The following is a 14047-nucleotide window of genomic DNA, read 5'->3' as shown; positions in this document are numbered from 1 at the left end:
AGTATTTTTCGGAGTTGACGACTTCCGAATTTGAGATCAGCAAGATGGGAGAATTGAAATTCTTCCTATGTCTGCAAATTCAACAAACTGAGGAAGGCATCAAAATTCATCAACAGAAATATATTAAGGAGTTAAGTCGAAAGTTCGGAATGGAAAATTCCCATGCTATGTCTACCCCAATGGTCGCAGACAAGAAATTAACTTTAGATGAAGACAGTAAGTCAGTTGATGAAACAACTTACCGAGGAATGATTGGGTCATTGATATATTTAACTGCAAGTAGACCAGATATCATGTTCAGCGTATGCGTTTGTGCGAGATATCAATCATCTCCCAAGGAATCGCATATGACGGCCGTAAAAAGAATTTTACGATATCTTATTGGCACGGCCAAACTTTATCTATAGTATCCTATGGAATGCAACTTCGATCTTGTCGGATATTCAGATGCCGATTACGCAGGATGCTCACTAGACAGGAAAAGTACACCAGATGTTGCCACGTTCGTTGGACCTTGTGTTATAACATGGGGTTCAAAGAAGCAGAATTCAGTTGCCCTTTCAACAGCAGAAGCTGAATATATATATTGCAGCAGGACTGGTATGTACTCAATTATTATGGCTTAAGCAACAGTTATGTGACTATGGTGTTAACGTAGGTTGTATTCCTATTTTATGCGATGATACGAGTGCTATTATTATTTCCAAAAACTCCGCGCAGCACTCGCGTACCAAGCACATTGAAATTAGACACCATTTTATACATGACCATGTTGAGAAAGGGAATATAAAACTCGAATTTTGTAGTACTGAAAAACAATGGGCAGACATTTTGACAAAATCGTTAGCTAGAGGACGTTTTGAGACTTTACGGTTGGAAATTGGTTTAATCGGTGGCACCTAAACTTCTATAAATGTTTAATCTCTCAATGATTGATTAGTATGGGATAAGATTGTATGACTGCATCCGTATATTACGTTGCATGAATATTTACGTTTTATAGAAATTTGTTTATCGTATATATTCTGTTTGTATTTAAGAATTTATGTTGCATACAAATTTTATCTCTTACCAAAATTGAGATACACCATATTTATTTTATACCAAAATTCTCTCAAAAATCTTATCAAAATCTCCTCTATTTTTCGTCCAACATATGTCATATCTATCCTAAAGTCTTTCATGCATTAGTTACCTTATTTATGTAAACAGCTACCTTTCCTAAATCTAAACCTAGATTCCTAGCTACGACCTATAATTACCCCTCCTACAACCATGTAAATTGGTTAAACCCCAGAACTTGCTTCACTTTTTACTTTACCAAAATTGTACTCCATCTTCATCAGCATCATCAATTCACCTCTCAACAATGACACCTCTACATGCATATACACGGTCTTCAACTCGAAATCAACACCAACAAGAACCATGCAATCAACCACAACAACCAACATAACATCAACCTAATTATTCTACCTTCACTTCAACAAACCAACATCCATCACCACCAAACTCCCTGTTACACGGCCGGGATGAGTCGGTTTCCGAGGGTAAAAGGCGTCGGCTCAATAAGGGAAAGAATAGGGTCATTGCAGAAGATGTTGTTGAAAATAATGAACCCGAAGTTGTGATTTGGGACGGGATTTCGAGGACTCTTTTTCGAGAGCCTTTGAAAAGCGCAACCAAAGCCGGTTTAAACCGGGTTCGCATGACCAAGGGAGAAAGCATCTTGGTTTCTCGGGTTTTTCAATATTCAATTCATGGTGTAAGGTATTATCCTAAATCTTGGTTGTCTCAGATTCCGTCTCTTAAGGTCTTTGTCGATTTTCTTGATTTTCAAGGGTGGAGTGATGTTAGTCGGTTTTCGGGTCCTACTTACCCGATTGAGGTTATCCAGTTCTTTGCATCGGTAAAAATTAAAGAGGATGTGTTGCATGGAGTCGTGAATAGTGTCGACATCACTGTCACCATTGACGACTTTTGCTCTCTTTTTAAGGTTCCTCATGATGGAATCAATATAAATCCGAGTCTAGAGTGGTCCAATGTCGATAATGATAAATAGTTGGTTATTAAGAGGTATTTTGATGAGGTTGCTTCTGAGAATAGCAACATTGTGGTTCGTCCTCTCTCGGCCAAAATCAAGTTCTTCTTGAACTTTTTGTGGAACACAATTGTTCCGAGAAGAGGAGGACGGGACAAGGTACCGAGTTATGAGGCTATTATTGTGTATTTGTGGTTGGAAGGTCGGAAAGTTAACTTGGTTAGTCTCGTGTTTAACCGAATTGTTCAAACAAGCATAACCGTCACCAAGGAAAAGCATTGCACTACTCTTGATCTCCCATATGGTATGTGGATTTCAAGATTATTAGAAATTAAACGAGTTGTGAGTCGGAAAAGTTACGGTGTGTGTGCTAAGGACGCTATGTGTAACCGTGTGATAAAGTTGATGGGTCTCGGTTTTGAAGGACCCGAGTTGGTCTTTTCTAAGGGTGTTGATAAAAGTGCTAATGAGGTTGGGATGGTGGATATGAAAGCTAAATTAGATGCTTTTATGGGGTCTTTAATGGCTAAGTTTGAAGAGCAAACCACGGCCTTGGCTACGGCTATGTCTCGGGTTGGACCATCACGGTCCTCGGTTGGAGGATTGGATAGTGCTCGGGTTTATGCTTGGATGGAAGGGGTCGATAAAAGGCTTGCGGGTTTCGAGAGGGATTTGGTGGCTATTCGTGAGGAAGTGTTTCAACACGGTGATCGTCTTTCTTTTCTTACTAGTCAAGGGGGTGCCTTGGTTAAGGACGGAAAAGCTATGAAAGCCGATTAAGCTATCACTTTGGAGGCGACAAAGGCATTGTCTTTGAAGGTCCTTAACTTCGAGACAAGCCTAAGTGCCCAAGCTACTCTTGTCCGTAGTTCGTTTGATCATCTTGATGCCTTGGAATTCCGTACTCGTCCCAACTATGTCAATCCTTACAAAACCCGTCACACTTAGCTTTGCCTTGCCCCTCCCCTATTTTCGCATTTCCCCTATGTTGCCTTGTTTTCTTTTGTTTTTTTGTGGCGTATTTTGTCATTCCAAACTATTTCCAATTCGGCCCATTTTGGCATACTACTTGTGGTTATGGCCCAGTATTTCTTAAACATGTTGTTTCATTCGGCCCGTTTGGCTTAAACGTGTTTCTTTGGTTTTTATGCTACCTTATTTTCGTACGTACTTATGGCTATTTACGATTTATTTAAGTTTCTTGATCGTTCTTATCTCTTGTCTCGTCGTATATTATTCTAGTCATTTTATGTTTGTTCTTATCTTTTCGATGATGTCAAGAGGGGGAAAGAACGACCATGGTAAGAGCATTTGCCTAAGCTTGCTCCTTGTCAAGGCCAATTGTCTCTTAAAGTCCTTTAAGTTTCGATCTTGTATATAATCGTTTGATCTTGCGTTGATCTTTATCTATAAAGATGACGGTATTATATTGAGGGGGAACTATATACTTAGTCACAATTTTAGGAGACTTGACATCATCAAAAAGGGGGAATTTGTTGAACCATATAGAATATATGTTTATGTTTTGATGATGTCAAGAGTACTTTATATTATATATACTCGTTGTGCGTAATTGTTTATTTAGTCTCTTCAGATTAGACTTATTATTTGCAAAGCATAAAGAATTGTGATGTAAGTATACAAGAACATATTGTGATCAAGCCCTCATTCACGGATCAAGATATTACAAGATAATGAAAGAATTATTCAAGCATTCCTGAGAAGATGAAGCTCATTTAAAGATTTATCAAGCTTGAACGATGAAGTGGCCTACACTCGAAGATCTCCTAAGAAGATTAGAATAGCGTAGGTGATTATCTCGTAATAGTAACGTAAGAGTGGATTTCTTACGTTAGTAAAGTTATAGCTTCACGGCTATAACATTGCTTATGTAGGAGCTCAATGTTATAGCTCTTCTACTATATCATTGAGATGCTAAGCTTATATAACGCACGACTTAAGAACTTTTCAAATTGTTTTTGAAAAATGTTTTTGTCTCTTTTAAATGTTTTAGCAAAAAGTATTTATTTTAATAAAGGAAGCCCATATTGAGTGCGAGTTGAGTCATATTACTAATTAGGGTTTTTAATATTGCATACTCTTAAACCCTAAATCTAACCTAATATTAAGCTAGGGTTTTCACGAAAAACGAGGCATATGAGCCGTGTTGATTTCATGTAAACTTAAAGATAAAAGTTGTCTATTGTTAAGATTTTATTCTCCAGAATTATCTTAACATATCTTTTATATTTAACTTGATATTGTTATATATGATAAGGATATTTTTATTATGGAAAATCTTATCATATCTTAAGATTTAAGGAAAAGATAATCGGAGAATAATTTATAAGTTTATCTTTTAGTTATTTTCTATTATCTCTTAAAGATTTTAAGGAAAGAAATAATAAGATATGTTTGTTTACATATTTGATATTTCGGCCTCTAGGGTTTTGAGAAAAACCGAGTGCCAGCGTCCTTGTTATAAATACTCTACTCTTTGCTACATTTGAAAGTAAGACCTTTGAGCATAAATTTGATTTTATTTTAAAAGCAAAAACCGTGTTTTACAAGCAAAAAACCGTTTTGTTATTTTGAAAATGTCGTGTGTCTTATATACTTGTGCATTCATTTTTTCGTTATCGTTATAAGATAATAGTGCTTAATTGATTTCTTACTCGTTCATTAACGTGAACTTTTAGAAGAATCATTAGTGCTTTCTTATTAGCGTAAGTTAGTCACTCGAGTATTTAGTGATACTCACTTGAGTTACAACTAGGATTAGTTGTACGAGTTGGGTTAGTAAATTTATAATCCGTAGAAAGGTACTAAATTTATTAATCGAGAATAGTGGACGTAGGTTTCGATTTGTGAAACTGAACCACTTCAAAAATCCGTGTCTCTCATTTTTTCTTTCGTTTATTTGCTTTGTTTAAATTCGTTAATTAGTTGATTAGTTAAAGTTTAATTAATAAACTTTAAATAATCAATTATACACTTACAATCGAAAAAGTAGGCTTAAGTTTTTAATCCTCAATTCACCCCCCCCTCTTGAGTATTTCGGATCGATAGACTCTTCAAAATTACCGTATAAAACCTCTGTTATTTAAATTGGCAAACAAATAAATAAGAGACACAAAAATGAAACGGTAAGTCTTACTTTAGACGGGTCAAATACTATCACATGATGGTAATAAAGAAAAACCTTTTGACATTTTCTAAATAATTTGCCATTTAATTTTATATGTATTTAGGCTCTGTTTGGTAAAAGTACCTGAAAAGGTAGCTGAAACCTGAAAAGGTAGCTGAAAACTAAAAAGCTAACTGAAAACTGTAAAGGTGACTGATAAGGTAGCTGAAAATTAGGAGCTGATAAGGTAACTGATTATATAAAAATGTGTTTGACAAACTAAATGAAAAGGTAGCTGATTTTGGTAAAATGACGTAATTGGATATGAAAATTATTTAATCTTATATCTTATATATATATATATAAAACTGGGTTGAAACGCTGTGGATGCGCCACGTGTCAACCCAGCCTTAAATACACGCATTAATTACAGCTGAAATTAAATACAAACATAATAAATGTTGTATAAATCTCAGCAAAATATTAATTATAGTTTAATAAATTTTATTATAAAATTATATTAAATAATTACGGTGTTTTGATTCTAAATTTACTAAAAAATTATTTTGATAAAAATTCTAAAATGTAAATAATTACGTTCATTGTGAAAAATGCTTTCAATTGAGTATAATTTTTATTATATTTATTGAAATATTTATTTTGATATGTAGAGATGATTAAAGTGAGTGTCTCACAATGTTTTACATTTACGTAAAAAAACATTTTGAGAAAGTTATAAAACTTATACTATTAAATCCATTAAGAAAAATATATTTGGAAGAGTCATTATATATATTAAAAACACAACTTTAAAAAAATTACTAAGAGATAAGTTTTTATAGTCTGGGAATAAAAAAAATTATATTGGACAAATTGAATACATATGAGATTTTGATAGCCAAATAATACATATGAGATTTGATAGGTTTCAGTAGTGTGATAACGAGTATGTGTACGAGTGTGTATGTACATAGTGTTCACGAGTGCATTTGAATAATCAAAACAAAAGTAATTGTTATTAAGTAGTATAGTATTATAAACGACATGAAAAAGTAAAAAAACACGTTACATTTTTCTTTAGCATCTTTAATTAAATATGTATAAGTCAAATATAAAATATTGATTATGACTAACCAAATACTCCGTATTACTTTTAGTTAAATATTTTATATGTTATCTTTTAAATACTTTGATGTTAAACATCAAAAAATAATATTTGAGAAAGTTCAACCTATTATATTTCCAGGTAATAAACTCTTAAACATAATTATATATAATTGTTTAAAAAAACAAAAGGTGAAAATTTCTCATAGATATGTTTGACACATATCACATGCAAGACACAATCAAAACATTTGAATAACTTGAGTTTGAACTCTATATGTTTGAAAGATAAATGTCACATGTTATACATACAAAATTAAAAATTACATAAAATTATGTTCACATCATTTTGAATAAATATGATATTTCGAATCAAAATATGATATAATTTGAGAACTTATTGTTGATTGTTGTATTATTCGAATAAATTTTATTTTGATTAATATGATATTTCACCAGTCACAAATTTATTTATAAAAAGTTGATCATGCATAATAAATTATCACTTATTAGTTTTAATTAAAAATCTTATGTATTTTATTTTAAAACATTGAAGTTAAAGCTAAAAATATTAAATTTGAGAAAAAATTATTTATAAGAGAAAATATTGAAGGTCATATATGAATTATATAATTTTTCTTCAATAATAATCATAAAATATTAAAACAGGCCGCGCGAAGCGCGGGATACTACCTAGTATTATAGAATAACGGGGTACAAAATGGAAAATAAGTCATTTTAGGTACCTGATTTCTCAAATGCTACCTGAGGTAGCATTTCATTTCAGGTACCTTATTTGACCAAATAAGCTACTTGCCAAACAGTTGCACAAAAATTAGGTAGCTGAAATTTGGTCAAATAAGCTACTTTGGTCAAATATGCTACCTGAAGTGTCGTGCCAAACGAAACCTTAATCGGTTTGTGAAAATAAAATAGGTAATAGATGACTAAGAATCTCCAATTTCATGATGTAATATTACTCCATAGCGTAAAACAAGGGTTAAGTTTTGTAGTAATGAAGAAAAGTAGAGTCAATGCTTCTTCCGGCATTTAGACGACATTCAATGACAGTAACAAAATGCAATAATTTCAAATAGCACAGTACTACTACGTGTGGAATTGTATTAAGACATGAGATGATGAAAGGAAGTTGGCAGTGGAAAAAGGGCAACTTCTATGGCCACAATCCTTTGTCATCATATCTCCTTTTTTCTTCCTTCCTCTTGCGTTTAGTCAACCCCATCTCAATAAAAACAAACCATAAGTATATCTTTTTTTTTTAAAACAAATTTAATTTGCATTTGTGTGTTCACATTAGGGATGGCAATGGATCCAGGATCCGCTCCAGATCCGCAGGATCCGGCCCGCATGGATCGGATATGGATCCTAATTTTTGGGACCCGTTGGATATGGATCGGATATGGATCCATTACTTATAAAGCGGATATGGATCTGGATCTCACCACTCAGATCCAGATCCGATCCGCATTACCCGTTTTCAATTAAAAAAAAAAACAAATTATCAAATTACTCATTTACTTACTTTACAAGTCATAAGTTTATAGTATAAAAAAATAAAAGTTTGTAGTGCATGACGTAACTTAGTGATTGTTACTAGTTATGTCACTTAATTTGGCCACCGACATTGGACTTTGTAGACTTTGTGCCACTTCTTAGTTTTAAAGATGAAGTTAAAATGCTTTTGTGTGCGTATAATATGTCACTGACCTAGTTTGTTATTGGCACACTTAATATCGCATGGGTAGTTCGTGTTACTTAACTTATAACACTATTGTGTTTGTTGTTTCTTTTGATATCGTATTAGATCCGCATAGGATCCAGATCCGACCCAGACCCGTCGGATATGGATCTGGATCTGAGAAAATTAGACCCGTCGGATATGGATCGGATCTGGATCCAATGTGGAAAATGCGGATCTGGATCTAGCTGGATCCGGTCCAGATCCGGCCCGTTGCCATCCCTAGTTCACATAGACATAGGAAGACCGTTTCTTATTAAATAATTGATAAATTAAATTTTTTTTTGAACAGACATACATGCAAATTTGGATTGTTTAAACATACATACAAATATTTTGAACAAACCCACCAATATTTTCCCCCTAACTCAAATGCTCAAATTTGAATTTATAAATGTTATTCACTCCCTTCAAATCAAAATGTAAAATTTCTCTTTTACATATTGGCATTTTACATATTTGCCAATGCACAATTTACATCGAAATTATCTTTAAGTTTACATTACAAAATAAAAATACAAAATTTTGATATTCTTATTGTATTTATAAAGGCGAATCAAACAAGCTCCCACGTAACTATATTTTTTCTTATACAGTTCAAAAAGTCGGGTTAAAACTCTATGATTAAATTAATAGTGTTAAAAACCAAATAATGTCTTTGAATATAAATGGGAAAGCCCCCATAACTTTAGGCAATTGTGAGATTAGGTCCCATAACTTACAAATGTAGTAATTAGGCTCCATAACTTTGGCAAAAAGTGAAATCTAACTCAATTTCTCTTTTTTTTTTAACTTAAATTATATCACTAAATCATTTTATATATAAGTTCATTGTACACTAAATAATTATTAACATTTTAAAATTATTTATTTAATTTATTAACAGAATTTTTAGAATATTTTTAATATTTTTTACTAATTTTATTATAATTCACATACATATGAGAGTACGTTTACAAGTTTTCTATTTTATTTGATTCATTCAAATATTTGTTTCCAACAATTTATAATAAATTGCATACACAATTTTAAATTTTTAATAAGTTTTATTGTATACTTATAAATTGTATTGATGAATGAAATTCAATTTTTTGGTGTAATTTTGGTTGAAAATAAAAAATTGGGTTGAATTTCACTTTTTTATCAAAGTTATGGGACACATTTGTAAGTTATGGGGCTTAATCTCACAATTGGCTAAAGTTATAGGGGGTTAATCATCATTTTCGCGGTTTTATTAATAAGTAACTTTTCAAAAAACTTAAAATACTCTGTATAATAGAATAAGATTCTTATGCTAAGCTATTTTATACATAAAATCACATCACATTAAAATATCTTTTCATATCTTCTTTCATCGACAATCTATTTTTACAATAAAGGGATTTACATCCTTATTAAACAACTTAAAACTATTTTATACAACACTAAGACCTTGTTCTTTTTGCCCGAAAATAGTTGAACTAAATTGAATGAAATTGTGTTGAATTAAACTGAATTGAGTGGAGCCGAGCTGAAATTAAAGAAATTGAAGTAATAGTTAATTTGTGAAAAGATAAACTGAGTTAAATTGAATAAAGTTTTGTTGAATTTAGCCGGAAAGAAAATGGCCAAATTGATATTAAGACATAAATCAATTTTGACCAAATTCAGAAGGCTTTTTTCCCAGACAAAAAAAAAAAAAAAGTGACAGTATCAAAAAGGGTGCAGCCAAAATTCCTTGTCACAAAGTTTGCAAAGGTGGAACAAAAAGATAAAAGGAAGCGTTGAAGAAACTTTTTTTTTTTTTTTGTTTTTTTTTTGATTAGGAAAGAAAACTAGGTTGATCTTTTAGGGTAGGACTAACCTATCTCATCCTTTCGAATGAGGGAGGTAAGTTGAAGTCACCGGCTATCAAATCACCGCGAAAGAGATGGACATGTTCTTTTCTTTTCTCTTGTTTCTACTTCTTTCATTCAACTCCACATTACAAGTATCTCTTTTGTACACTATTCAGAAGTGAACATTCAATGTCGATTTTCTCTCGATATATAAGTGAAAATATATTCATGTGAGATCTTATTTGATTCGTCTTTAGGAGTACATTAAGAATATCTAACTTTTATAATTTTTGCAAATACGTAGCTAAAGATATATTCCGCATAAAACACGCGTTGCCAAACGTGAAAAAACAAACTTGTAATGTGGAGTTGAATGGGGGAGTAGTCTACCTTCCGAATTTTAAATCAACTCTTTATTCAATAAATATATATTTAATTAATCAATTTCCCCGTAATAAAAAAAAAGAAAAAAAAAAGAAAGAAAAAACAGAGAAAACCCCTCTTTTCTTCGTTTTAATTAAGTCCTTCCTTGGGTTGAACGCGTAATATTTCTACGCGAATTTGTCTTGTGTCTCTTGCTATTATTTAAAGCAACAAACTTCATTTTGTCATTCATTTTTTATGAAACTTTCAAACTTTATTGCTACCCAACTACTTCCATTAACAAACTGTAAGTTTTCTTTTGTTGTTTTGTCTTTTATTCATTGATTTTTTTGAAGATCATTTGTGTTGATTGGAATTCATTCTCGGAATTATTTGGTTATTTCAAGGATCTGGGCATTTAGGGAATTGAATTTCAGGAACTGGGTAATTGTTGAAATCTCAAATATTAGATTGAAAGGGAATTTACCGATTAGAATTACTTAAAAATTGCTGGTTTCTAAAATTGGTGAAATTGAGCAAGTGGGTAGTTATCATCAAAACCTAATACTCCGTAGTTTTGATTGATTGAAAGAGAATTTGTGGACGTTGCAGTTTTCTGGGTTTTTCTATAATTTGGGGGAATTTGTTGATACTTTCAAGGTTTTGTGTATTAGGGTAGTTACTGAAACTCTTGAACTTGGATTTAATAATGTCTACTGCTGCTGCATTTTCGTCATTGCAACGGCGAAGATCGCCATCTTTAGAGGCATTTCTTGCTCCAGTTGACCTCACGGATGGTGGGATAATCACCACCCTGTTGTCTGTTGCTAATGATTTAGTTGGATCCTTTTCTGGGGTGAAATTGCCCTTTCATCAGAGAAACTTCGGGTCTTTGGTTAGGAAGATTGAGGTGTTGGTGGTTCTATTGGATTTCTTGAAGGAATTCCGGTTGAATACGAGATTTTCGTATACCACAATTGTTTGCCTTAAAGAAATGTATCTACTGTTCTATAGATGTAAGATCTTGTTTGGGTATTGTGCAAAATCTAGCAAATTGTGGTTAGTTATTCAGAACCAGTCTATCTCCGGGCATTTTCATGATTTGAATCAGGAAATGGCAACCCTTTTGGATGTTCTTCCAGTCAAAGAGCTTGGGTTGAGTGAGGATGTGAGAGAGCAGATTGAGTTGTTGCAAAAACAGTTGAGGAGATCCAAATTCTATGTGGATAAGCGGGATGAGATGTTGAGACGTCAATTGTATTCTTTTTTGAACGAATTTAAGAATGACCAGACTCCCAATGCGTCAAAGCTTTGGTCATTCTTTTTCGACCAATTGAAGATTCGAGATGCCAAGAGCTGCCGAGATGAAATTGAGTTCCTGGAGGAGCAAATTGCTCATCATGAGGGAGATGTGGAGCCTACCGCTTCCATTCTTAACGGGTTTGTTGCACTTGTCCGCTATTGCCGGTTTATGCTATTTGGATTTGAAAATGACGAGATGGAGACAGGAAAGAGGAGTGAGAAAACATTAAAGAAAGGTCTAATGACTCAGGAAATTGCAGATACTTTCCTCACAGCTCCAAAGGACTTCTGTTGTCCAATTTCTTTGGATTTGATGGAGGATCCTGTGATTGTGTCTACAGGACAGACCTATGATCGGTCTTCAATATCAAGGTGGCTTGAAGAAGGGCATTGTACTTGTCCCAAGACAGGGCAGATGCTGGCACACACTCGACTTGTCTCCAATCGGGCACTTCGGAATCTGATAATGCTCTGGTGCACAGCCCACGGAGTCCCATACGACCCACCTGAGGGTCCAGATTCTTCTTCGGATATGAGCTTCCCTTCATCTTCAAAGGCCACAGTTTCAGCAAACATGGCCACAGCAAATCTCCTCATTCAGCAGCTCGCAACTGGGCCCGAGTATGCTCAAACAATTGCAGCCAGGGAAATACGACTTCTGGCCAAAACCGGAAAGGAGAATAGGGCATTTATTGCTGAATTAGGTGCTATTCCCCATTTAAATAAGCTATTGCTCTCTTCAAATGCCGTTGCTCAGGAAAACTCTGTCACAGCAATACTTAACCTGTCGATCTATGACAAGAATAAGAGCAAGATAATGTCAGAACAAGAATGTTTGACTTCCATTGTACATGTTTTAAGACATGGTCACACGACTGAGGCACGGGAAAATGCAGCGGCTACTTTGTTTAGCCTTTCAGCTGTTCATGACTACAAGAAAAATATAGCTGATGAAAACGGGACGGTGAAAGCCTTAGCCGAGCTTTTGATGGGTGGCACTTCTAGAGGAAAGAAAGACGCAGTGACCGCTCTATTCAATCTCTCCACGCATGCGGATAACTGTGCTAGAATGATTGGCTCTGGGGCTGTGACAGCCCTTGTTGGAGCTTTGGGGGTGGAAGGAGTGTCGGAAGAGGCAGCCGGTGCATTGGCTTTGATAGTAAGACAGCCAGCTGGTGCTGAGGCTGTCGGGAAAGAGGAAATGGCTGTGGCTGGTCTACTCGGGATGATGAGGAGTGGGACTCCCCGAGCGAAGGAGAATGCTGTGGCGGCATTATTGGAGCTTTGTCGTGGCGGTGGGGCCGTTGCAGCTGAGAGGGTGCTTAATGCCCCACCATTGGCGGGTTTACTTCAGACACTACTTTTCACGGGCACAAAGCGGGCAAGGAGGAAGGCAGCATCACTTGCTAGGGTTTTTCAGAGGCGAGAAAATGCGGCCTTGCATTATGGTGGCCCGGGTGTGGGATACGCATTGCCTAGCAACTCTGGTACAAATAGAGATACGGCGTTTGCAGGCGATGTTTCTGTGCCCATGTCGATATCAGTCCCGGTTGTATAAGGGGAGCATAATTAGTACCCTCTTTTGTTTTTCCATTGTACATGTACATCTCTGTATTCTCAATTTTGGTTGGAAGCTTTGACAATTCTTTCATTCAAAGATAAAGCCGAGAGTGACGTAATTTAGAAAGAATACTATACTTGTTATGTGATATCTTCCCGTAAGAACATGGCTGGCGAATTGTAAGGTCTAATTCAAGACGCCATGTATTGAACCTTGTAGTTTAAAAGCAAAAAGGAACTCTCTGTACTGTGGAATTGTTTATAATTTATATGGAGTATTTATTATACATTAATTGATTTATGAAATCGTTTTAACTATATGTAGGGAGAAAAAGGAGTTCCGTTTGGGATAAGTCGGAGGGAAGGGAAGGTGAGGAACGTAGTGACTATTGATTTTGTAAGAGAATAAGACTCGCTCACTTTTGCCCGTGTCGTTTTCTAGCAAATCTGACTTTTTTTTTTTAATAAATACTCTAAATAAAGAAGAAATTGTTAAATTGGTTCGGTTTCTAAAAAGTTGTCGAATAAGGGCGTGCATAGGACAGCGATTATCCAAATCTAGCATGCCAAGAATCGTCATGTCGCGTGATGATTTTTAGAGATAGAAGAGAAGTGGAATTAATTTGGGTTAGCACTTGGCGTTCATTAAATCTGAGTTTTTCTACAAGCTAATTTGGTGTTTTTCCAATTTCTACTGGCTATCGTCCTACTTTATATTTAACATACATGAAAAAATTATCAGCACGACCTCTGCTTTCGTCAAATTGTGACGTTAAACTGATGATTGGCTAAGTTCTTATGCTAACATGGATGGAATCCTCCCTATTATGGCCCTGTTCTTTTCTGCTGAAAAAAGGTTAAACTGAACTAAATGGAACTGAACTGAAATAAGAGTTAATTTATGAAGAGATGACCCGAATAAAACTTAACTGAACAGAATGAAGCTGAACTAAAATAAAAGTTCATTTGTGAAG

The 14047-nt window shown here is 34.4% G+C and overlaps 1 protein-coding gene across 1 annotated transcript; it reads left to right on the top strand.

Moving 5' to 3' along the window:
- The first annotated feature begins 10331 nt into the window (after positions 1-10331).
- LOC141642916 (U-box domain-containing protein 17) lies at positions 10332-13391 on the top strand. The gene has a single exon (XM_074451911.1). The coding sequence runs from the start codon at positions 10921-10923 to the stop codon at positions 13069-13071; it is 2151 nt and encodes a 716-aa protein (XP_074308012.1). The 5' UTR covers positions 10332-10920; the 3' UTR covers positions 13072-13391.
- The last annotated feature ends 656 nt before the right edge of the window (positions 13392-14047 follow it).

The sequence above is a fragment of the Silene latifolia genome, chromosome 2 (assembly GCF_048544455.1).
Source record: "Silene latifolia isolate original U9 population chromosome 2, ASM4854445v1, whole genome shotgun sequence".
Lineage (NCBI taxonomy): Eukaryota > Viridiplantae > Streptophyta > Magnoliopsida > Caryophyllales > Caryophyllaceae > Silene > Silene latifolia.
The sequence above is the reverse complement of the archived record's forward strand: the minus strand, read 5'-3'. Positions and strand labels throughout refer to the sequence as shown.

Bases quoted from the DNA above. Each gene is read 5' to 3' on its own strand.
- LOC141642916 (XM_074451911.1), top strand. From the start codon at position 10,921: ATGTCTACTGCTGCTGCATTTTCGTCATTGCAACGGCGAAGATCGCCA.